At 38.4% G+C, this 25,835-nt stretch overlaps 1 protein-coding gene across 1 annotated transcript in view; it reads left to right on the plus strand.

The window, feature by feature from the left end:
* SRPK1 (SRSF protein kinase 1) overlaps nt 1-25,835 on the plus strand; it is an 81,663-nt gene that overhangs the window by 51,439 nt on the left and 4,389 nt on the right. The window contains 8 exon segments of the mRNA XM_046004880.1: nt 1,570-1,676; nt 2,739-2,904; nt 4,765-4,790; nt 5,219-5,432; nt 5,811-6,230; nt 6,605-6,705; nt 16,864-16,971; nt 22,450-22,519. Of these exon segments, the coding sequence (XP_045860836.1) occupies nt 1,570-1,676; nt 2,739-2,904; nt 4,765-4,790; nt 5,219-5,432; nt 5,811-6,230; nt 6,605-6,705; nt 16,864-16,971; nt 22,450-22,519 (1,212 nt within the window).

Below are 25,835 nucleotides of genomic sequence, written 5' to 3' on the forward strand. Positions count from 1 at the left end.
GTTTGTGTCTCCCTGAAGTATGTCCCTTTAATCTTCTTTAATTTAGAACGTTGCTTTCCTTTAATGGCATTGACCTTTTTTTTTTTTTAAGAATCCAGAGCAGATATTTTATCTTTTAATTTGGATTTGTCTAATGGTTTCCTGAAAATTAATTCCAAGTTAATTATTTTGGTCAAATATACTACATGGATGATGCTTTATTCTTCTCGGTGTATTAAGTCAGAAGGTACCTGATATCAGTATGTACTTTAGCATTAGTGGGTAATAAGTTGGATCACTAGGTTAAGGCACAGTCTTCCAGATTGCCCTGTTTAGAAGTACCTTTTTCCTTTCATAATTAATAAGCAATCTGGGATGATACTGTGACATTGTGACTTTATCCCAACCAGTCTTTAACTCAGTAGTTTTAGTGTTCATTGATTCTTACTTGAGCCAGTTATTACTACAGTAATTATAAAATGGTAATTTTCTATTTCTGTCTTTGTATATCTGTTCCTTGACTTTTTCTCTAAAAAAGATATTTCCAGGAGCACCTGGCTGCCTCAGTTTCAGGGTCCTAATTCTGAACCCCTTGTTGGGTGTAGATTACTTAGAAAGAAGATTAAAATCTTTTTAAAAAATTAAAAATAATTAAAAAGATATTTCCCTGTCCATAACACATACTTTTTAAAGTCTTTGATTGGACTCACTCCGTTTTTATTTATAAGTTAATTCATAAATTCATTTTTAAAAATGCTTTCAACTTGGCCAGTGTCATCCTTTCCAAGCTGTTTTCTTGATGTGTTCCATTACTGTTCACACAATTAGGTTTCCAGGTTCACCTGGAATTTGGCCATTTCTTCAAGGAGCCCAGGTTTTCCTTTAGTGAAAAATCTTATTTAAAGGAGAAGTCTGGGCACTAGTTCATTATTACATATGTATATTTTGACTTTTCCCATATGTAGAAATTTCTGGAGATGCTACTTAAAATCCCAGCCGTGCCCTGCACATAGTTATTCCTGCTTATGGTGATTGGGATGTTGATACATGAAGAGAACACACGGTGGCACTAGAATCAAGATTAGTTTTGTAAACTACAGAGCATAAAGCAAGTCAGTTTCCTGTTTTTAAAAAATGTTGGCCTTCACATTTTTTTAGGTTAAGTTTTGGTACATTATTTCCTGCAGTTAAAGCAGAAGTTATTTTTTCTTGCTTTGAGACCATGAGAGTAGGAGTTGTTACCTGGGCATTAGTTTTGCATCAGGGAAAACTAATCAACAACTTAAGGCTAGTGCTTTCACTAATTGAATGTGCAAGTTTCACTTTTCTTTTACTACTGAGTGTTTTAATGTACATAGTTTTATCAGTAAAGCAGCTCTCCCCGCTCCCATTTCTTGGATGTTTTCAGTAACTAAAGCATTCACTAATCTTTGGAATTCAGAATATTGACAGCTAGTTATTTTTTTAGTCATACTCTTGCTTTTTATACTGAAAGAATTATACAGTAACAGTTTCATTGGGGCAGAACACATTTTATCTTGCCTCTTTCTTCTTTTGTGTCTCCCTTTTCCTTCCTTAACAAACTCCTAGATATCTGTATGGTTTTTGAAGTTTTGGGGCATCATCTGCTCAAGTGGATCATCAAGTCCAATTACCAAGGGCTTCCACTGCCTTGTGTCAAAAAAATTATCCAGCAAGTATGTATCCTAGTTTTTTCTATGTGGTGATTGTTTTATATTCTTAAAGTGTCAGGAGTTTCCTATATCCAATAGAATTTTTATTTTAAAAACTAGGAATTTTTTTTAAATTATTAAAATTAGGTGTTTTATTCAGCCCCTAATGTTTATTCTCTCTTTAAGTGATTTAGCAATAATCATTTTTCCCAGATTCATCTCCTACAATAATCATTAGAGAGGAAGATGTGTTCATTGACTGGTTTGGAGCCCTTATCTGGAAGTTCTGGTTGCAATTATTATTTCTTAATAGAGAATAGCTATGTCAAATTATTACTATCTGTAGAACATTATTCAAGGGTATTTTCTAATATTCTGAATAGCTTTCAATATACAGTAAAGAAGTTTACTCTCAGGAAAATATTAATACTTCAGAGGGCAAATAATTTGTTTGGATAATGTCTTTTGGTGAAAGGAGCTCTACACTGGGAATCAAGAGACCTCAGTTCTTTATCAACAAGGAAATTTTAATTAAGAGATCTAAATCTTTCATTTTTCAGCATTTTAAGAGCATATTGACTTTTATTCTCAGTCTTAATGTTCTTCATTAAATATCTCCAAATACTATTAGCTTTTTAAAACAATTAGCCTTTTAAAACTTTTTATTAATAGATGAACTCTTGCCTTTGCTTATACTTTACAGATAATCTTTCTGGGGAAGTTTCCTTGGTGCCTTATTAAAAATGCTTTATTCTCAGGGGCACCTGGGTGGCTCAGTGGATTAAGCCACTGCCTTCGGCTCAGATCATGATCTCAGAGTCCTGGGATCGCCCCGCATCGGGCTCTCTGCTCAGCGGGGAGCCTGCCTCCCCCACCATCGCTGCCTGCCTCTCTGCCTACTTATGATCTCTCTCTGTCAAATAAATAAATAAAATCTTAAAAAAAAAAAAAATGCTTTATTCTCTGTTGAAAACTACCATATTGTCCTTATATTTTTATTTTTTAAAATGTTGTATTGTGATTTCTTCCTTCTCCAGAAAGACTTGTATTCTGTGTTTGCAAGTCTACTGCTCTGTTCCCATTCAGGTGTTACAGGGTCTGGATTATTTACACACCAAGTGCCGTATCATCCACACTGACATTAAACCAGAAAACATCTTGTTGTCAGTGAACGAGCAGTATATCCGAAGACTAGCTGCAGAAGCAACCGAATGGCAGAGATCTGGAGCTCCTCCACCTTCTGGATCTGCAGGTATGTTTCCTTTAAGGACTTTGGTCTCGTTAGAAGTTAATAAAAGTTCTGGGGCACCCAGGTGGCTCAGTTGGTTAAGCGTCTGCCTTCGAGCCGGTCCTAGGATCAAGCCCCCACATCAGGCTCCTTGCTCACTCTCTCTGTCTCACGGTCTCTCTCTCAAATAAATAAATCTTTTTAAAAAAAGAAAAAAAAGTTGAGAAGTTCCTATTTTTATTCTATTACCTGGCAGTTAAGTAAAGCATCTCTCATTTAACAATAAGATACAGTAAGTACTTATGTGTAAGAAATAGTCTCAGCCTTCAAGACTTTAAATTTTAATCTTCAATATTGCTCTCCTATAGAAGTCTAGAAATTGTGTCTTCTAGATAGTTATTTTGTATACTATATTTTGTATACTATAGTTATTTTGTATATTATAAGTTATTTTGTATACTTTTTTGTATACTATATTTGGTCTGTATTTTGTATTTTTTATATTATCTTTGTTTTTTTGTATTTTGTGTTATTTTGTATACTATAAAAGTTATTTTGTATACTATAAAAGCTATTCGTGATTCATATTCTTGTTTTAAAATATTTTCTCTTGTGATTCAGTGGCCATTTTTGATGTGTTTACCTCTGACCATGATCATACATACATGCTTGCTTATAGATCAGTGTGATCTGTAGAGGGGCAAGATAACTTTGCTGTCAAGAACTTGAGTTTAAGCACTGGATTGGACAGACCTGGTTTGAATCCTGGCTTCATCATTGGCTGGGTGTTTCGAGCAAGAGTCTTGACTTCCTTTTCCCTCATGAAGTTCTTGAGATTAGTTCCACGTTAAAGCAGTTAATAGGTTGCCACACAGTATTATGTGCTAAATAAATAATGGCTATGATTGTGATGTGCTTTTTTTTTGCCATTTTAATTTTAGTAGTTTTGTTATATTTGAGGAACTTTTTTTTTTTTTTTTTTAAGAAACTTGAACCTCAATTTGAAATGTCAGTTACCATAGGTTTCCTTTAAAAAGGAAGACTAAAGGGGCGCCTGGGTGGCTCAGTGGGTTAAGCCTCTGCCTTCAGCTCAGGTCATGATCTCAGGGTCCTGGGATCAAGCCCCGCATCGGGCTCTCTGCTCAGCAGGGAGCCTGCTTACCCCTCTCTCTCTCTGCCTGCCTCTCTGCCTATGTGATCTCTGTCTGTCAAATAAATAAATAAAATCTTAAAAAAAAAAAAAGGAAGACTAAAGAAGGGGGAAATAAGAAATTGTTTAATGGGCATAGAGTTTCATTTTTCCAAAATGAAAACGTTCTAGAAATATTACACAACAATGTGAATATAATTAACACTGTTGAACTGTACACTTAAGAATAGTTCAGAGGGAAATCTTACCTTGTGTGGCTTTGACCACAATTAAAAAAAAATTTTTTTTAAGGAAGATTCTACCTCTCACCTAATCTAAACTAACACCCATAACATGCTATGTTACAAATTATTATATAGCTCTCAGTGCTGCTCTCCTTTTAAAACTGACCATTGCCAAAGGGAAGAATTAAGAGATGGGGATTCTAGGTGGGGATGAGGGCTGTTGACTATCATTTTCTATTTTAAGCATACATAGGAATGAGATTTTTGCAACATTAATAGTGGAAACCAGAAATTGGGACTTGGATCTTTGCATGTATGGATTTTATCTGGAGAGGAATTTAATTTTTTTAAATTCATTCTAAGTTTGCCAACTTTTATGTGCATTATTCTTTTTTAAAAGATGGTACTTCTACCAGAGTTGCTTTTAAAAACAGTGGTTTTCTCTGTGACATAAACTTAATATGGCTTGCTGAATGCCAGCATTCTTACTTGGTTTTCTTTTCTTTTCAGTCAGTACTGCGCCCCAGCCTAAACCAGTAAGTATAAGGTGTTTCTATGTTTAATTCTGATCTATGGGCAATGGGCAGGGATTCCTCTGTTAGGGATTACAGTTTGTGTAGACTTTGAAAACCAAAGAAAAGAATATTCCTGCGCTTCTATATTTTCTCCAGTAAATGCCCATGCATCTTTGACAAGTTTGTACTGGTGAGGCTCCTATAAACTTGAGTGTGTCTGAAAGTACACCAGCCCCACAGTTGGCTCAGAGGACCAAAATTTATTGTTAAGTTTGTTTCTATTTGGTTTCATAAGAGTATCCACATTGTTTAAATTAATGAGAAACTTAAGTGGTATGTTAGGAAAAGAGTGAAATTTAATTAGGAAATATTAAAGTTAACAGTTATCTCCAACTGGGGGTAATGGATTAGCCACCTGAAGGCTTTATCTGTTTGTAATCTCCGCCCAGGCTGACAAAATGTCAAAGAATAAGAAGAAGAAATTGAAGAAGAAGCAGAAGCGCCAGGCAGAATTACTAGAGAAGCGAATGCAGGAAATTGAGGAAATGGAGAAAGAGTCGGGCCCTGGGCAAAAAAGACCAAACAAGCAAGAAGAATCAGAGAGTCCTGTTGAAAGACCCTTGAAAGAGAACCCACCTAATAAAATGACCCAAGAAAAACTTGGTATAAATAGAGCATACACAAAAATTTACTTTAACATTACTTTATCATTGTTCTATAATATAGTGGTTTCATGCATACAACACATCTTGGGGGTGTCCTTATACAGTAAGAGTACAGAACCTTCATAAATGTCAGGCAGGTAATATTCAAATGTAATTTCTGACTTTTCTATGGAAATGCAACATAGACTTCATTTTGCAGTTGAGTAAGGATAAGAAGATCTTTTTGTCCTTCCATAAATAGGTCTTAGATGTTCAGTCATGTTTTTATGTCACCCTGTATAAGTTCTAGAAAGCATTTTTAATCTTGTGGAGAAATTTTTTTGTTCTTTCACTCATACACATACACATACATCCTTTTTGTCTGTTTGTTCCTTAGAAGAGTCAAGTACCATTGACCAGGATCAAACACTTATGGAACGTGGTGTAGAGGGTGGTGCAGCAGAAATTAATTGCAATGGAGTAATTGAAATCGTTAATTATACTGAAAACAGTAATAAAGAAACATTGAGGCTTAAAGAGGATCTACATAATGCTAATGACTGTGATGTCCAAAATTTGAAGCAGGAACCTAGTTTCCTAAGCTCCCAAAATGGAGACAGCAGCCCATCTCAAGAAACAGACTCTTGTACACCTGTAACCTCTGAGGTGTCAGATACCATGATGTGCCAGGCTTCACCAAATGTAGACCAGTCATTCAGTGAACAGGACATCAGCCAACTTCAAGAAAGCATTCGGGCAGAGATACCCTGTGAAGATGAGCATGAGCAAGAACAAAATGGACCATTGGACAACAAAGGTACCTGAACAGACATCCTTCCCCAGTACTCCTTCCCTGAATAGCATATTCATGAATTTCTCGTCTAAATCTACCATTGTTTTTATAAATAAAACTTCATACCAAGTTCCCAGGTTACCTTCAGTGTGTAAATTTTTAGCTAATTGTGAATTGTATTGGTCGTGTAGTGGGTGCACAGCATTTCTCTTGCCCTGAAGGCAGAGGTAGATTTTAATTGTGTAAACTGAATGTGTTGCTCTACTCTTTTTATCTTACAAAATTTAGTGAACTTTTCCAGTCAGAGGCCTGGGTGTATTGCCTCAGAGAATTTTATTAAGCTTTGGGTATGTTTGTGTTCACTAAACACTCTTATTAATGATACCTTTTGTCTGTAGGAAAATCCACTGCTGGAAATTTTCTTGTTAATCCCCTTGAGCCAAAAAATGCAGAAAAGCTCCAAGTGAAGATTGCTGATCTTGGAAATGCCTGTTGGGTGGTAAGTTAAACTTAGTGCTGTGTTTTGAAGTGACTAGGAATGAAGGAAAATTTGAACTTTAATGTGCTAAGGAAGAAAACATCTAGGTCTGTACCCAGATTGCCAGTTAACATTTTAGTGAAAATTTTTTCACTTTTTCACTTTTTTCTTAATCTTCAGTTACAGAAAAGTTCAAATATACTTAACAGAAATAGAGAGAGTAGTATAATAAAACAGCACCCACTCCCATTCCAGTGGGAATATCACCTATCACCCAGGTGCAACAATGTTAATTCCTGGTCAATCTTGGTTTTTAGGGGGGAGGGTTGTGGTTTTTTTTTAAAGATTTTATTTATTTATTGACAGACAGAGACCGCAAGTAGGCAGAGAGGCAGGCAGATAGAGAGAGGAGGAAGCGGGCTCCCTGCTGAGCAGAGAGCCCGACTCAGGGCTCAATCCCAAGACCCTGAGATCATGACCTGAGCCGAAGGCAGAGGTTTTAACCCACTGAGCCACCCAGGCACCCCAGGTTCAATCTTGTTTTATCTGTGTTCTAATTCATTTTCATATTCAACGATGCTTATGTTCATACTTCCCCGATATTTTCAAAATTGATATTGATATTATTAATTGTAACCTTTTAACTCATTTAATATTTTGGACACTTTGTCAAACAGAAATTTATATCAAATTCAGTTGGTTATGTAGTATTCCCTAATATACTTCGTTTTTTACATGTATTTGGTAGCTCTTTACAGTGAGCATCTATTTTGTTTTTTTAAGATTTTATTTGTTTGACAGAGATCACAAGTAGGCAGAGGGAGGGTGGGCAGGCTCCCTTGCTGAGCAGAGAGCCCGATGTGAGACTCAATCCCAGGACCTTGAGATCATGACCCGAGCTGAAGGCAGAGTCTTAAACCACTGAGCCACCCAGGCGCCCTACAGTGAGCATCTTTACTCACAAATCTTTATATGGTTGTCCTTAGGACAGAACCTAAACATAGAATTCCTAAGTCAAAAAGTGCGTGCTTCTTTTAAAATGAATTTTTGATGTATTGTGTCCTTTAGTAATATTGTTTACCTAGTTAAGAAATTGGGGGAGGGCATTATTTTTAATGGACACCTCAAAAATCTACAGTAGGATGATTTGCACATAAATGACACTACCGGAGTCATATACCTTGTAAACAGGAATGTTGAAGATTGCCAAAGGCAAAACTGCATTATTAAAAATCCATAATAATATGTTTTACATTTATTTTTATACTTCGGATTTTTCTATTCCATATGGCATTCAGGTAATTAGAATTACTCCCCCACACCACGGTCTGATCTAGGCCAGCCAGTCTTCACCTGACTGACTGCAGGATGACTGCAGTAGCCCACTCACTCTCCCTTTGGTTGCCCGTGTCCCCATAAGACTGTTGTCAGCACATCTATCAGAATGACGTCCCTCAAAATGAATGCCAGAGTCTTTACCGTGTCCCACATACCACCAAGCAAATGATGTCTTCCTTCTGCCTGGAATTCTCTTCCCAAGACAATGTACAACTCATTTTCTTCAAGTTCCTATTCAGCTGTCATCGGGAAGATCTTCCCCTGAACACCTAATATAATAAGCAAACCACCACTCTCCAAACCCATACACCTTTATTATATTCATTCATGTATTGTCTCTCTCTTCCTCTCCCCCCTCAATTTTTTTTCTCCATAGCACCTGTCACACACAGTCTAATACTATATAGTTGTTTGCTTACTGTCCCTTTTCCTAAATGTATGCCCCATCACAACAGATTCTTCTGTTCACTTTGTATCTGCAGTACTTAGAAAAGAACCTAGGGAGGTGCTCAATAAATATTTAAGTCAGCAAGTTGTGAGTTGTGCTTTGGCCTGTCACACATGTCACGTGGTATGAACATCGGATGCTTCAGGCTTCTGGGCCTTTGTGTTTAGAATGCCTTTCTCCCTTACTGTCTTACCCAGCTGGCACACTTTTCTTTATTCTGCTGCAAGCTGTCATGTCACCTTTACTAACACGATTACTCTTTTTTTGTCTGCATGTCTCTTCTCTTTTTAAAAAATGTGTCCCTATGCTAAAATGTCTTTACCTTCTTTTCATTCATTCACTCCTTCAGCAAACATACTGGCACATGCTCTGACCTTGGTACTAGGACACAGTGTGAACAAGACATCAGTGTCTTGTCCTCCTGGATCCTAGTCAGATGTCACATCTTACTGATCTCTGCAGCATCAGCAGCATCTGGCATTCAGTAATGGAATTGTGTATGATTTTCAGATTGCTTGATTTTTTTTAAATATTCTTATCAGTTATGCATGTATGTAGTTTAAGTTGATTTAAAAATCTGTCCCCTCCCGTTGCGAGTTTTTTACTCCCCACACAACAGTATTTACCTTCATATTGCTGATAAATAACTTGGCTATGCTGCTCCCAATTTTGGGGGGTAGGCATTATACAGGATTTGCATACCATCAGTACACCCAGCCCCCATGTTCCCAACTTAAGATGATTTTGGCTAGTTAATCATTCTATGTTTGCATTATTGGGACCCAGTGCTATCTTGAGCATACATTATACTGATTCTTTCTCCATTTCTGCCTAAACTGTGTTTCATTTGCTTACTCATCTTTATACTATTTATTACTTAATTCAACTCTACACTTTCACCCAGTGGTATAAATATGTACACTTTAATGCATGTAGATGCCTTGAGTATTCTTGCAACTTCTTCCTGAAGAGCTCTGTCTGGAACCTGGAGTCTTCTAACCTGTGTTCACCTGTTGAATTGCCCGTAGGCCTGCGGCATTACTGCCATTCGGATTTCCTTTCACCATCATCCTGGAGATTATGTTTACTCTCTCTTTATATCCCCTGCTTTCTGTCTCTTTGATCTTTCGTGGTTTACTGTAAAATTATTATTATTTTGTTTTTTTGTTTGTGGTTTTGGTTTTTTTGTTTTTGGAGTATATACAACTTGAAGTAGCTTCCTAAGAAGAGGTGTGTGAGACTGGGAGGGGGCACCTTGCATGTTTGCTAATGTTTCTGTCCTACTTTCACACTCAGTTGGCTGCAGGCAGAGTTTTAGGTTGAAAACAATTTTCCTTCAGAATGTTTGTCATTGCTCTGTTATCTTCTGGTTCCCTGACTTGCTGCTAAAGACCATGGCCATTCTGAGTCTTGATCCCTTGTATGAAACCTTTTCCCCTTCACCGTGCTGTGCCTCACTTGGGTCTGTTTCTATCCATTATACTAAGGACTTGGTGTGCACTTTTTTTTTAAGGTTTGTTTGTTTATTCATTCATTCATTTATTAAGTTTATTTAAACAGTCTCTACACCCAGTGTGGAGCTTGAGCTCACAACTCCGAGATCAAGAGCCACATGCTCTTCCACCTGAGCCAGCCAGGCGCCCCTGCTGTGCACTTTTAATTTTGAAACTCTAGTTCTTTCGTTTTGACTCTTTCTTTGTCATTAGGTTGGTTGGTTTTTTTGTTTTCTTTTATTTCCTTGGTTTCTATTCTCTAGCTCTGAGATGTCCTTATTCAAATGTTAGACCTCCTGTGCAGGTATTATCTTACTTCACTCCTATTTTCTGTCATTCTCTTTTTGCTTTATTTTCTGGGAGATTTCTTGACTAGTTATTATATGCCTTATTTTTTTCTCATTTCTCTCATTACATTTTTACTTCTTAAGAGTTCTTTGGTTCTCTGATATCTCTCAGAGGATATAATTTATTATCCCATTTTTCACATTGTTTCTTCCTATGTGATGTCAGTTGCCTTCTTTCTGAAGGAAAACGGGGGTTCAACATGCAGTCACTAGTCACTTGATTCCTTGTTTTTTAAAATGGTACTCTCCCATCAATCGTGTGGAGTATCCTTCAAAGACCCTATTTTACCCACTCCAGACAAAACCTCCAAATGATCTGTCTGGTGAGGGAAGACGCTGTTAGATCGCATCATGCCCCTGTGTTCTGGAGCCCTGTTTCTTTTTCTTTCTTTTTCTTTTTTTTTTCCCACATTTTTAAAAAATTATTTATTTATTTATTTATTAACATATAACATATTGGGGTGCCTGGGTGGCTCAGTGGGTTAAAGCCTCTGTCGCCAGCTCAGGTCATGATCTCAGGGTCCTGGGATCAAGCCCCACATCAGGCTCTCTGCTCAGCGGGGAGGCTGCTTCCCCTGCACCCCCGCCTGCCTCTCTGCCTACCTGTGATCTCTCTCTCTGTCCAATAAATAAATAAAATCTTTTTATTTTTTTTTATTTTTTAATTTTTTATTTTTTTAAAGATTTTTATTTATTTATTTGACAGACAGAGATCATAAGTAGGCAGAGGCAGGCAGAGAGAGAGAGGAGGAAGCAGGCTCCCTGCTGACCAGAGAGCCCGATGCGGGGCTTGATCCCAGGACCCTGAGATCATGACCTGAGCCGAAGGCAGAGGCTTTAACCCACTGAACCACCCAGGTGCCCCAATAAATAAAATCTTTTAAAATATATATATATATATTCTAACCTGTTTTATATATATATATAATGTATTATTAGCCCCAGGGTTACAGGTCTGTGAATCGCCAGGTTTACACACTTCATAGCACATACCTTCCCCAATGTCCATAACCCCACCACCCTCTCCCTACTCCCCTCCCCCGGCAACCCTCACTTTGTTTTATGAGATTAAGAGTCTCTTATGGTTTGTCTCTCTGCTGATCCCATCTTGTTTCATTTATTCTTTTTCCTACCCCCTACGCCCCCCACGTTGCCTCTCACCTTCCTCATATCAGGTAGATCATATGATAGTTGTCTTTCTCTGATTATTTCGCTAAGCATCATACCCTCTAGTTCCATCCACGTCATCGCAAATGGCAAGATTTCGTTTCTTTTGATGGCTGCATAGTATTCCATTGTGTATATATACCACATCTTCTTGATCCATTCATCTGTTGATGGACATCTAGGTTCTTTCCATAGTTTGGCTATTGTGGACATTGCTGCTATAAACATTTGGGTGCACGTGCTCCTTCAGATCACTACATTTGTATCTTTAGGGTAAATACCGAGTAGTGCGATTGCTGGGTCATAGCGTAGCTCTATTTTCAACTTTTTGAGGAACCTCCAAGCTGTTTTCCACAGTGGCTGCACCAGCTTGCATTCCCACCAACAGTATAGGAGGGTTCTCCTTTCTCCGCATCCTCACCAGCATCTGTCATTTCCTGACTTGTTAATTTTAGCCATTCTGACTGGTGTGAGGTGGTATCTCATTGTGGTTTTGATTTGTATTTCCCTGATGCCAAGTGATGTGGAGCACTTTCTCATGTCTCTGTTGGCCATCTGGATGTCTTCTTTGCAGAAATGTCTGTTCATGTCTTCTGCCCATTTCTTGATTGGATTATTTGTTCTTTGGGTGTTGAGTTTGATAAGTTCTTTATGGATTTTGGATACTAGCCCTTTATCTGATATGTCGTTTGCAAATCTCTTCTCCCATTCTGTCAGTTTTCTTTTGGTTTTGTTAACTGTTTCCTTTGCTGTGCAAAAGCTTTTGATCTTGATGAAGTCCCAGTCGTTCATTTTTGCCCTTGCTTCCCTTGCTTTGGGCAATGTTCCTAGAAAGAAGTTACTGCGGCTGAGGTCGAAGAGGTTGTTGCCTGTGTTCTCCTCAAGGATTTTGATGGATTCCTTTCTCACACTGAGGTCCTTCATCCATTTTGAGTCTGTTTTCATGTGTAGTGTAAAGAAATGGTCCAGTTTCATTTTTCTGCATGTGGCTGTCCAATTTTCCCAACACCATTTGTTGAAGAGACTGCCTTTTTTCCATTGGACATTCTTTCCTGCTTTGTTGAAGATTTGTTGACCATAGAGTTGAGGGTCTATTTCTGGGCTCTCTATTCTGTTCCATTGATCTATGTGTCTGTTTTTGTGCCAGTACCATAGTCTTGATGATGACAGCTTTGTAATAGAGCTTGAAGTCTGGAATTGTGATGCCACCAACTTTGGCTTTCTTTTTCAAAATTCCTTTGGCTATTCGAGGTCTTTTCTGGTTCCATATAAATTTTAGGATTATTTGTTCCATTTCTTTGAAAAAAATGGATGGTATTTTGATAGGGATTGCATTCAATGTGTAGATTGCTTTAGGTAGCATAGACATTTTCACAATATTTGTTCTTCCAATCCATGTGCATGGAACATTTTTCCATTTCTTTGTATCTTCCTCAATTTCTTTCATGAGTATTTTATAGTTTTCTGAGTATAGATTCTTTGCCTCTTTGGTTAGGTTTATTCCTAGGTATCTTATGGTTCGGGGTGGAGCCCTGTTTCTTTAAAAGAGGTGGTTGTTGTTTTAAGATTTTATTTATTTCAGAGAATGCTGCTAGAGAGCATGAGGTGGAGGAAGGAGAGAAGTGGAGGGAGAGGGAGGAGCAGGCTCCCCCAGCATGGAGCCTGACCTAGGGCTCCATCTCCCTGAGATCCGTGACCTGAGCCAAAACAGAGTCAGGTGCTTAACTGATTGAGCCAGCCAGGCATGTCATCTTTAAAAGATGTTTAAGGCAGTGTTTCTGGATTAAATCCCATCCTCACTTGCGGTGATATGTGATACTGCCAAACCCTGAATCCTGAGGCAAGGAGTACACTGGTATACATCCCAGTGCTTCTCATCTTGCACCGGTGGCTTATTCAGTTTTCCTGGATCCACTGAGATTTTTCCAGTGATCTGTTTTTCAACTTGTAAATTTTATTGCTCTAACTTCTTTGTCATTCTGTCTTTGTTAGTTCATGTAAAACATGAATTCTTACTAAGGTGGAGCTTCAGGAGTGGGAGGATGTGTGTGTTTGTATCTGATCCACCTTCTTTACTTTTGCTGATTCTTGGCCTCATTTATCATTCACAGCATCTTTCTAAGGCAATAATGAGGCACAAGTAGTAAAGACAACTCCCTTGAACAGCATGTCCATTTTTCTAAATGTATCACTGAAAAGGATGCCTGAACTCAATTGTGAAGAGCATGTGTGTGTGTGTGAAGGTTTTCCCACACCAAGCAGTTCTTGGACAGTAGTCTGAGAATTCAGCTCAATTATGACATTATCTACCTGGGGAAAAATGAGATTCTACAGGTAAAGGGCTCAGTTCCACAAGACCTCCCTCCACTTCAAATCCCAGTTGCAAGCCCAAGTTACCTTTGCTTCAGACCAATCGGCTATAAATTGGAGGTTCCAACAACCCCCTCCAATTTAGGATGCCAGTCACGAGTCCAGGTTGTTACCTGTACTTCTGACCAACTGGCTGTAAATCAGAGATTCCCACAGCCCTTTCCTTGGGTTTGGCTGATTTGCTAGAATGACTGACAAAGCTCAGAAAAACCCGTTTACTCACTACATTGCCGATGTATTACAAAGGATATTAAAGGATACAAATCAATAGCCAGAGAAAGAGGTACAAAGGGTGAGGTCTCAAAGAGCTTGGGACCTGCCCCAGTGGCATGTGGCAGCATTCTGGTTCCTCATTGTGGATGCTTCCCAAACCCCCTCCTTTTGCAGGTTTGTGGAGGCTTCATTACATAGGCGTGATTGATTCACTTACTGGCCATGAGTGATTATTCAGTCTATAGCCCCTCTTCCCTCCCCAGAAATCAGAGATTGGAACTTTCAGTCCCATCCTCTGTTCATGGTTAGTTCCTCTAGCAACCAGCCCCCGTCCTTAGGTGCTTTCCAAGTCAGCTCATTAACATAAACTCAGTTGTGGAAAGGGGCTTATAAATAATAAGATGCCCATTTTACCTTTACAGCCTTAAAGTGTTTTCTGGAACTGAGGACATATAACAAATATACTCCCTTTTATTCTTATTGTTCCGTAAATTCCAGGGGTTTAGGGAGTTTTAGCCAAGAAGAGTGGATAAAGACCAAATATATATGAGAAATGCATTTTGAATGACTCGTACACTTGAATAGCTATATGTGTGTGTGTATCTGTCTTATAAATTACAGTATCATAATTGCGTGCAGTACATTTCCACTTCAGACTCCTTATCTGAGCCTATTGTTTTCCTGTAAAACCACTTCCCAAAGTCTGTCAGTCTCCATTTTTGTCAGCAGACAGCTAACCCTTTAGGCCTCTGCCACTCAGTTCCTACTGTCTCCTACATACAGCCATTGAATTTTTAAATTCTGCTTGTTCTTTCTTTGGCTGTCCTGGGTTTACTCTTCCCTCTGCTGTTTCCACAACCAGTGCTTAGATTTTCATTACTGGCCACCAACAAGCAAATGACTGGAATGATATCCTCAGATATCTTGTCATTCTCCCTGGAGCATACTTTCCTGTGTGTTAACATGGAGTGATGCCAGATGAAATCCAAACTCTGTCCTAGCAATTAACTGTATGTGGCTTTAGCAGGTATCTTTCTGTGCCTCTACTGGTGATGTGCTCCTCCTGGTAGAGGAGTACAAAAGTCGCTCTTTCTTTTTTTTTTTAATCTTTTATTTTTTATTTTTTTATAAACATATAATGTATTTTTATCCCCAGGGGTACAGGTCTGTGAATCGCCAGGTTTACACACTTCACAGCACTCACCATAGCACACACCCTCCCCAATGTCCATAACCCCACCCCCCTCTCCCAACTCACTCCCCCCCCAGCAACCCTCACTTTCTTTTGTGAGACTAAGAGTCACTTATGGTTTGTCTCCCTCCCAATCCCATCTTGTTTCATTTATTTTTCTCCTACCCCTTAACCCCCCCACCATGTTGCGTCTCCACTTCCTCATATCAGGGAGATCATATGATAGTTGTCTTTCTCTGATTGAAAAGTCGCTCTTTCTGATCAGTCTTTGTCCCTTTGGAGCTCTGGTCAATACTGGTTTCCTTCCTGAAGCTTTCTCTGCCTAATATCTCCTCTTCACAAATGTTCTTCCTTGGAGTGCCTGGCTGGCTCAGCTAAAGGAAGATAGTGACTCTTGATCGTGGGGTCATGAGTTCAAGCTACATTGGGTGTTGAGATTACTTCAATAAATAAAACTTTAAAAAACAGGAATCCTTGTTTTTGCATTCCAGTAGGATTAAAGAGTCATCTTCCACACTTTTTTGTTACATGTTTTTTAATATTTATCTGGATTTTGTGTTGTGTCTGTGACTCATTCTAAGCTTTTTTCTGCAATGTTTTTTATTATGGCCAACTTCAAACTTACACCAAAGTAGAGAATACAACACTGAAACCCTGTGTCATTATACTAGTGTCATCCAGCAATTATCAACTCACTGCCAGTCTGTTTTCATCTATACCCCCACTCTGCCATCCACTCCAGATTATTTTGAACTATGTCCCAGGTATCTTATTTTCATTCCTAAATATGGCTTTCTAAAAGATGGCTCTTTCAGGCAACCATGACACCGTTGCTGCACCTACAAAGTTGGCAGTTCACCAATATCAAATATTCGGTTTGTTTTGCCATTCTTTTAATTCTTTTGTTGTTTGAAAGGGGATCCAAATAAAATCTTTGAATCCAAAATTGGATACTATGTCTCCTAAATTGCTTTTACCATAGTTTTCCCCTTTTCTTCCCATGCAATTTGTGTGTTAAAGAGATTCTGATTGTTTTGCTGATTGCATTCCCATGATACTTAACATGGTCTCTTTTTCCCCAAGAATCATTTTTGAGTTTTTAGGGGAGTGGGGGGGATGGAGGAGAATGGGAGCAAGAGTTCTTTGTAGATGGTGCTTACAAGATTCTTGAAACTTGAAACCTAATTTTTTATTTCTTCATAATGAGCACATAACAAGGAAAGTTTGAATTGAACCTAAATTGGTGGCATTTATTTGTTGAAGAGTTTATTACTATAGACAGATGACTAACTTACTTTTTGCTTGGGGTAATAGTTTTCCATTTCTTAAAAAGCAATTGTTATTCTCTAATCTGTATATCTATATTATGGTTAGACTTATATGTTCATTAAAATAATTTTGGAGTAGATGGTGTATTAAAGCAAAGTACTGTTTGAAGCTAATAGCGTCAAAATGCTACTTTTAGTAAACTAGCTAAATGAAGACTGGTTTAAGGAAAGTAAGAGATTTATTTTAATCTCTTAATTAATTAATTTTAATTAATCTTTTATGATTTGTTACTTTTTAGAATAAGTGAATTTTAAAGTACTGTGTTCCTCTCCATTTTCTCAGCACAAACATTTCACGGAAGATATTCAAACAAGGCAGTATCGCTCCTTGGAAGTTCTGATAGGATCTGGCTACAATACCCCTGCTGACATTTGGAGCACAGCATGCATGGTAATGTTTTTCCAAACCCTTGACCTTCACTTAATTATGTGGTAGTTTTATACCTTGCCCTTTTTGCTAATTTCAGTAGACCAGCAAATTTACAAACAGGAAAACATTTTTTATGATGTACCACTAGCACTCTAAATCTTATGTCTGGAGAGGTTGGAATTCAAAAGCTGATAAGAACATCTGGCATTGGGGTGCCTGGGTGGCTCAGTGGGTTAAAGCCTCTGCCTTCGGCTCAGGTCATGATCCCGGGGTCCTGGGATCGAGCCCCACATCAGGCTCTCTGCTCTGTGGAGAGCCTGCTTCCTCCTCTCTCTCTGCCAGCCTCTCTGCCGGCCTCTCTGCCTACTTGTGGTCTCTGTCTGTCAAATAAATAAATAAAATCTTAAAAAAAAAAATAAATAAATCTGGCATTCTGTGGCATCTGGGTGGCTCAGTCGGTTAAGTGTCTGACTCTTTGATTTCAGCTCAGGTCATGATCTCAAAGTCGTGAGATTGAGCCCCCACTTTGGGCTCCATTCTGGGCCTGGAGCCTCCTTGAAATTCTGTCTCAAAAAAAGAGCATCTGGCATTCTGTTTTGTTGTGCCAAATTGCTGCTGGTTGAAGGCACCAAATGTTTCTTAGCATGGGCTTCGGCCGAGGGGATTAAAAATAACTGCTCCAAGGTGGTGCCGCTTTTGATTAGGAGATTACCAGTACCCTTGCCCTTTCGGCTCTGATCTGTTTTCAGATTAGGGAAACTGTGGAAACTACTTCATTCTGTATAGTTTGACAGTTCCTCAGATATCTTTGCACCTCAAAAGATGTGAAAGCCCAGTCATCCAAAGAGTCTTAAATTGTTGCTTTGTCCCTGTCAAACAAGTACTCAGGCAGTCAGATTTAGTTGACATTGAATGGTTTCCCACAAGTAACCTTTGTTGGAATGTGTTATACTGTTTCCTGAAATAGAGTATACTCATCAATTTGATTTGTAATTGTGTGTTTCTTCACTTATTTCTCTTGCACTAGGTTGTAAGTGCCATGCTGACAGGAACCATGTCTGTTATGTATAGCTAAGTGTCTGGTTCGGGCCCTGGCACATTCTGAGTAGATGCATACAGTGCGATTCTGATGCTAACTGCCCCAGGTTAGGGCAGACTTCATGGGTTAAGGGCAGAGTTTCCCAGAAGGCCCCTCAGTCAAACACCAGCTGCAGGCTCTTGAGTCCTCAGGCCACTTAGAGTTCCGACCCACTGGCGACAAATTGGGAGGTTCCATTATCCTTTCAGATTCAGTAAATTACTAGGAGGACCCACAGAACTTGGGAAAGTACTAAACGGCTATTGCAGTTTTGTCATAAAGGCTACATATCAGAACCAGTCAAATGAAAACGTGCATAGGGCGAGCCCTAAGAGGGTCGCAAAGCTGAAGCTTCTGTGTCATTAGGACATGTTGCCTTCCCAGGACATCAATGTGTACCACCAGCCAGGGAAGTTCACATGGGCTTCAGGTGTCTCGTTTTTTATTGAGGTTTCATCACTTAGGCATGATTGATTGAATGAATTGTTGATCATGTGATTGAACTCAATCTCCAGCCCCCTTTCCTTCCTGGAGGTTAGGATAACGCAGGCTCAAAGCCCCAGTCCTCACATAGTTGGGTCTTGTCCAGTTAGGGTGCATATCCAGCCCTCCTCTTATAATTATCTAGGAGCCCACCATGAGTCACCTCGTTGGTATAATGATTAGAGTACAAGGGGACAACGTGAATGACAAAAGGCATCATCACTTGGAAATGCCAGGCTTTTAGAGGCTTCCTCTCAGGAAACAGGAACACAGACCAAACAAATTCTTTATTATATAGCAATACTTAATAAAAAATGTTGGTGGACCATCAAATGAGTAAACTAAACCAGAAGCCTATTAAACTGTCATTTCAGTTGACATTGTTCACAGTCAACTTTGGCAAAGACTTGAGAAATTACAGACTAGAAGCCCCAGCCTGTTTTAGGTCATAGATTTCGTGAGATCCACATTCCTAAAAAACTTTGTCTTCCAGAGATAATAGAGGTAAAACCGTGTTTGTTGTTAAGATGGCATGACCTTGTAAATCACTGTGTTATTGGCATATCGATGGCCTGTTAAGATGGTGTACTTTGTGAAATGTGAGGGTTGGTACTGTGTGCACAAGATGAAAGAACATTGGAATAAAATCTAACTTCTTGGGGCACCTGGGTGACTCAGTGGGTTAAAGCCTCTGCTTTCAGCTCAGGTCATGATCCCAGGGTCCTGGGATCGAGCCCCGCATTGGGCTCTTTGCTCAGCGTGGAGTCTCCTTCCTCCCCTCTCTCTGCCTGTCTCTGCCTACTGGTGATTTCTGTCTGTCAAATAAATAAATAAACAAATCTTAAAAAAAAAAAAATAACAAAACTAACTTCTTTCTTGCCATACTTTAAAGCTTTGTATTTTCAGGAATTTGATTTGCTGGAGAAAATAAGTGGTAGAGATGCCACCAACTACAAAATATAACTAGTTTGTAGATGACATCTGGTTTATTATGATGTGGTTCTTAGTAATGTGTTAATTGTTTGGGGGCAGTAGGTCCTGCTTGCTATATAGTATGTTAATACTAAGGCAAAAGATAAAAGGGGAATTAACCTTGCCCCCTGTTTGGACTAGCTCACATGTAGGAATTTTCTCAACCAAGGGAGGGAAAGCACTTACTTGACATGAGACAATATCATGAAACTTGAACCCCCTTCGCCGTTCAGTTTCTCTTATTTTGCAAATAGATGTAGAAATGTTGCTTTCCTTTTAGCCATAACCAGAAAGTAAAAATAAATCCTGTAATATCAGAAGTGTCTGGAAAGATGGATCATCCTGCATCCAATGCAGTTAATTGATAGAAAGATTGGAGCCCTTTCTGAGAGATAAAGAGATTGCCTGCCACCTTAGTGATTGAGACTACCAAGTTAGAGGGAAGTTATAAAAAGGGAGAGTTCTGTAAAGACCACTTCGGAGTTGACAAAGATTTAATGCTTTAAAATCCTCCATTCTGTAAAATCCTCCATTCAAAATCCTCCATTACACATTTTGAAAAATGTATAATGACTTCTGTCTACCACTGTAGTATCATACAGAATAGTTTCACTGCCATAAAAATCCTCTCTGCTCTGTTTACTCATCCCTCCCTCTCTACCCCCGATACCTGGCCACTACTGATCTTTCTATTGTCTTTATAGTTTTGCCTTTTTCAGAATGTCCTAGAGTTGAAATCATAAAAGTATGTAGGCTTTTCAGATTAGCTTCTTTCACTTCATACTATTTAAGGTTTGCCTATGTCCTTTCATGACTGGATAGCTCTTTTGCATTTTTAGCACTAAATGATACTACATTGTCTGAATATATACCAGAACACAGGATTTCCTAACTTATGTTGCCTCTGGTTGTGAACATGACGCTGACTGTCACAGAACAGGCTCTTTGGTCAGTGTAAGACCAGCATAGGAGTGGGAATCAGGAACCCTGGATTCTAGGATGGGCTTTCTTGCCTGTCACTTTTGGTTACAGTTTTCTTATCTACAAAGGGAAGGGTGTTCAACTAAAGTGTTTCGTTTCTAACTAGAGCTTCTGCTAGCTTTCACTTCTGACATTGTGATTGTTTGGTTTGGTTTGTGTTTTTCTGCTATTATCTTATTTACAAAATTGTAACTATTAGCAACTGCCATATGTTCCAAAAAATAAAGTTCTCAGAGAACTTGAGGTAACTAGTTGTAAGTGTCTGGGTGAAAAATTTAGAAAACGTTGAAATCTTAGAAATTTTTCTTTATTTCCTTGAATTTTAGTTTCAGTATTTTTACTGCACTCCCATTATGAGGCTTTGAAAAAGTACTGGTTTCAGAAGAGATTAGCAAATTTTAATGAATGAGAATCACAGTTTGTTTCTTTTCTCCTTTGGGACTATAAGCCTCAGATAAGGATAGAACAAGTTATCAGCTTCAGTTTCTTGATGAACTTCTGGAATATAAAACCAGCTAATGCCTTGGAGGGTCGTACAGTTCAGGTAATACAGTTTTGAGAAAAGCTGTCCTGTGGTGAAATTGCACAAGCGGACTCTGAAAAGCCACAGAGATCTAATCCTAGGACTGAATTAGAGAGTGCAAACCACACCACAGTTTTTGAAATTGTCTGACCATTGACTTAATCAAAATTGACCTGTGACTGGCACTTGACTTACAACTGTACTTTTATACCAGTATGGTCCTTTATAAAAATTGCTGTTACATTACCTTTTTTGACCCATTTTTTAATCAGTGATGAAAGATTAATATAGGCCTATCACTCAGATGCTGTCTTTCCGTAATGCTTGGTGTGTATTCTAAAGGAAATCACTTTTTCATACTTGTTGAACACTGTTTACAAGAGGTTTTCATGTAGAAGACCTGTGCCTGCCTTTTCCTGGTATGTGATTGCCATACCTGTCAGTCACATAAAACCTGAATGGCTCTTGACTACATTTATACTTAATCTTTTTCTGATTTTCCTTTAGACCCAGGAATTGAGGATTCTACTGGAACAGTTTAGGGGGTGCTTCCCAAAGCAAAACTTAAAAATGTACTTTTTGCCAAATAATTAAGAGTCATAGGTAGAGATCTGTCTGAGGTTTTTGGTTTTGATTTTGTGTACAGAATCTTATTTCTAGCTATGTGAAATTATAACATAAGAAAATAAGACCCATTCTTCTCATGAATAATTTAATAACTTAGAACTAGCTTAATATCCACATGTTGCCCTCTCTAAGCAAAAAGAGAAATTCAGGAGAGCCAAATTGCTGATAGGAGCATGGGATAGAAGAATTCATATGTTGATATTAATAGTTTTTGCTGTTTTCCTGCTCCATTTTACTAAGAAACTGGTGTGGAAGGAAAACTCCTTAGATAGAATCTCAGACATTTTTTACAAATTTGTTTTCTTCCCAACCAAAATCCCTATAGCATAGGTTCTAATTAATGTTGTCATCCAATCACTCAAACTAGAAACTCTGGAATCATCTTTAAGTTTTCTCTCTCCAGATATTATTAGCCACCAACTTCCATACAGTCTTAAATTCATTCCCTCCTTCTCTCCCTTGACTCAGGGCTGCAACATCGCTCCCTGATATTTTATTTATTTGACAGAGAGAAATCACAACTAGGCAGAGAGGCAGGCAGAGAGAGAGGAGGAAGCAGGCTCCCCGCGGAGTAGAGAGCCCGATGTGGGGCTCGATCCCAGGACCCTGGGATCATGACCTGAGCCGAAGGCAGAGGCTTTAACCCACTGAGCCACCCAGGCGCCCCTCAGACATTTTTTTAAAATGATCATCTGTGGCTTTTTTAAAAAAGAAAAAATTACTTCATATTGAGTCAGATAGTAAGCAATAAGCTTCCCAAAGGCAACCTTTTTGTTTGTTTTTGTTTTGTTTTGTTTTGTTTTAATGCTTTCATATGCTGTCCTCTTTTTCTCAGGCCTTTGAACTGGCCACAGGCGACTATTTGTTTGAGCCTCATTCAGGGGAAGAGTACACTCGAGATGAAGGTGAGTCTCCTTAACCGAGAGTCTCTGTGCATGGCGGTTACACTTTCTATGTGTGATTAGCATGGTTTGTTAGTACTGAAGAGCTTAGTCTTTTTAGTGTGCTAAGAATATATAAATCCCAGTAAAGATAGAAATATAAGCTGTTTTATATTAAGTATTAGATACACTAAATATCTCATAATAGCTATTAAAGAACTATATGAGGATTAAAGAAGAGACCACAGTTGGTTAATAAACTAAAACTTGTATTTGCCAGGTAATTTCTTCTAAAACATCTGGTTATCTTCCTTTCTGTATAAATCAGTGATTTCATTCTTTACCCACTGTGAACAACCTGTTCATCAGCTTGTTGCTCATTTATGCCTGCAACTTTATTTGGAAGTCAGTAATTTTATCTGCAAACACACTACTTGAGTGGTGTTTGTGAATGCAGACACTAGAGCTTGTTTGTCTGTATAAACTCTACAATATTTAGCATTCTTTTTCCCTTTTCTAAAAATTAAAACCATACTTTTTTCTTTGTAAATGATACTGACATTTAGAATTCCATTCTAAAACAGTGTTATTGGGTCGCCTGGTGGCTTAGTCAATTAAACATCTGTCTTGGCTCAGGTCATGATCTCAGGGTCCTGAGATTGAGCCCCACATTGGGCTCCCATGCTCAGCGAGGAGTCTGCTTCTTCCTCTGCCCCTCCTCTTCCCCGTGTTCTCTCGCTCCCTCTGTGTCTGTCTGTCTCCAATAAATTTAAAAATCTTTTTAAAAAAATAAAATGGGGGCACCTGGGTGGCTCAGTGTGTTAAAGCCTCTGCCTTCAGCTCAGGTCATGATCCCAGGGTACTCGGATCGAACCCCACATCAGGCTCTCTGCTCTGCAGGGAGCCTGCTTTCTCCTCTCTCTCTCTGCCTGCCTTTCTGCCTACTTGTGATCTCTGTCTGTCAAATAAATAAAATCTTTAAAAAAAAAAAAAATGTTATTGATTTACATTTTGTGATAGCTGATGGGAAAGGCCCAAGCTGTCAGTTTCTCCATCTGAGACTATGAAAGCACACAACTGGATATGTGATTTTTTTTTTTTTATCATGGTCATGTCCAAATAACTTAGGTAATAATGTAAATGAAAGAACTATTAAAGAAATGTCTTACCTTCTTTATTATACAGTTTCAACAGGTTTTATTTTCAAGATTAATGGGGATTACTTTGAGAGAACACTAGCAATGTTAGCAATGTAGCCTCCCAATGTGGAAAATATGTCCTTTACTTTCTATACTTCCCTCAGTCCTTAGGGAAATCAGGTTTTGTGTTGTGTGGAGCCAAGAAAGCTCTTCATTTCTTAAACCATGGTCCCTTGGGATAGTAATAGGTAATGTTAGTAGGGCCTCTTGGTACTCCTCTAACACATAATCTGTTTGGAAAAAGTTACGATAATTCCAGTTGCCAAATGCCTATTGTAGTGAGTACAGTTTGGATGTTTTTCTGTATATAAGCCCTTTTAAAAATATACTGTAATAATTATCTATGTACACATTTAATTTTCCCTAATCTCTGCTTTCTTTTTCTTTTCTTTTTTTTTTTTTTTTTTTTGCCAGTTGTAAGTTTGGGGCTTTGGACATTTTTTAGAAATGCTCTGTTATACCTGTTTAAACGATTTTTTTTCTCTTTACTTTCCTAGACTCCCTGTAAATAGTTGTGGTACAGAACACATATAACAGCTGAAATTACACTCTGTAGGGTCTTACGTTACCAAACCTGAAAATTGAAGTGTATCTAAAAAGTCCCAAATAAGGGGCAAGGGAGAACTGTCTATTCTAGATACTTAAATTCAAATTTATTTCCTCCTATACCGGTTAGTACTAATAGTCCTTAGAGGAAACTTCTTATTCCCTAGCAAGTGTATGCATAGTTTGTTGTAAGTCACTATAGGACTGGGGCCTACATAAGAGGCATGTTTTCTGATGCTGTTGATGTTCTGCAGCCCTAACTCTTGGAATAATACTTGATAATTTTGCCTATCAGGTATATCATTCCTATGATTAATTGATAAGCCAGAGACAGGCTGCTGGAATTAAATGTAAAATAACACATTCAAGAGAAAAATAATTTTTGGTACAGGAAAAATGTTAAAAGAACCAGTACTTCACTTGGAGGTTTACATTAAGATAAACTGTAGTCTCATTTATACAAAAACATTTATTTGCAAGTTTTGCCTAAAATGAGCAGAAATTTCTTGGCGGCCAAGTCTTGTTAGCAAACGACAAATTCAGTCAAGACTGCCAGAAGTTTGTAGTGATTTCATGAATGTAAAGCTGTTTTAAAATGACAGCACAGAATCCTTTACTTGAGAACAGATAGGACCTGACACCATCACAAATTCCCACATATAGTGATGTCTCTGGCATATCATTACTGCCCTACAGGATTAAAGTCATTTATAAAGCTCTTTTGTGCCATCACTTTTTAAAATTCCTTCCTATTCTTAGTTGCTGACACCTGCAGAGTTAAAAAGTAGTAGAGTTTCCTGTAAATGTGGCTGCTGGCTGGTCCCAGGCTCACCGCCTGGGACACACTTCCCTGGCAGTGCTCACAGTTCACATTCATGCTGGGATAGTTACAAGACACTGCTACGACATGGGCATTTTTTACTGGCCCACAGAAGTCAAGCAGCTATACTTTAAAATGTTTGTGCCAATTTCTACTTTAAAAGTCTGATGTATTTTAAAACAATTACCCAGCTCTGAAGTACACATGATAAGATGTGGGTTCATTTTGAGTTCTAGCTCCTGTTTGCCCTATACCTTCAAGTAGGCCATTTATTCTGAGGTTCTGTTTTCTCATTGTTAAAAACGGGGCATCAATTAGTTTTGACCTGTTTTACAGGGTGATTGTAAAAACTCATCGTATATGAGTGCTTTAATTGTTGTGAACTTTGTTAAATAAAGTGATATTACTACTACTTGAAGCCCAGAGTAGTATCATAAATAATAGTATCTTAAGCACATTGGTAGTTCTTTTAACCTTAACTGAAAAATCCACCTGAATCTAGATGTATAGACAAAATAGAAATAAAGATACAGATAAGCCTCTAAACTCTAGGATGGGTCTTGCCAGCTGCTATCAGGTGACCAACCACCTGAAATAATTCTTGACCTTCCCTCCCCTGGAGTATCCTTGGTTATATTTGTAGTTACTTTTAAGCAGCTAGGCCTGAAAAAGCTATTCATTTAAAAAAAAAAAAAAAAAAAAACCTTTTACAGCTTGTCCTTGATCCTGTCATTCTTACCCTTCTATTTTAGACCACATTGCGCACATTATAGAG

This window comes from Meles meles, chromosome 5, assembly GCF_922984935.1.
Source record: "Meles meles chromosome 5, mMelMel3.1 paternal haplotype, whole genome shotgun sequence".
In the NCBI taxonomy this organism is placed as follows: Eukaryota; Metazoa; Chordata; class Mammalia; order Carnivora; family Mustelidae; genus Meles; species Meles meles.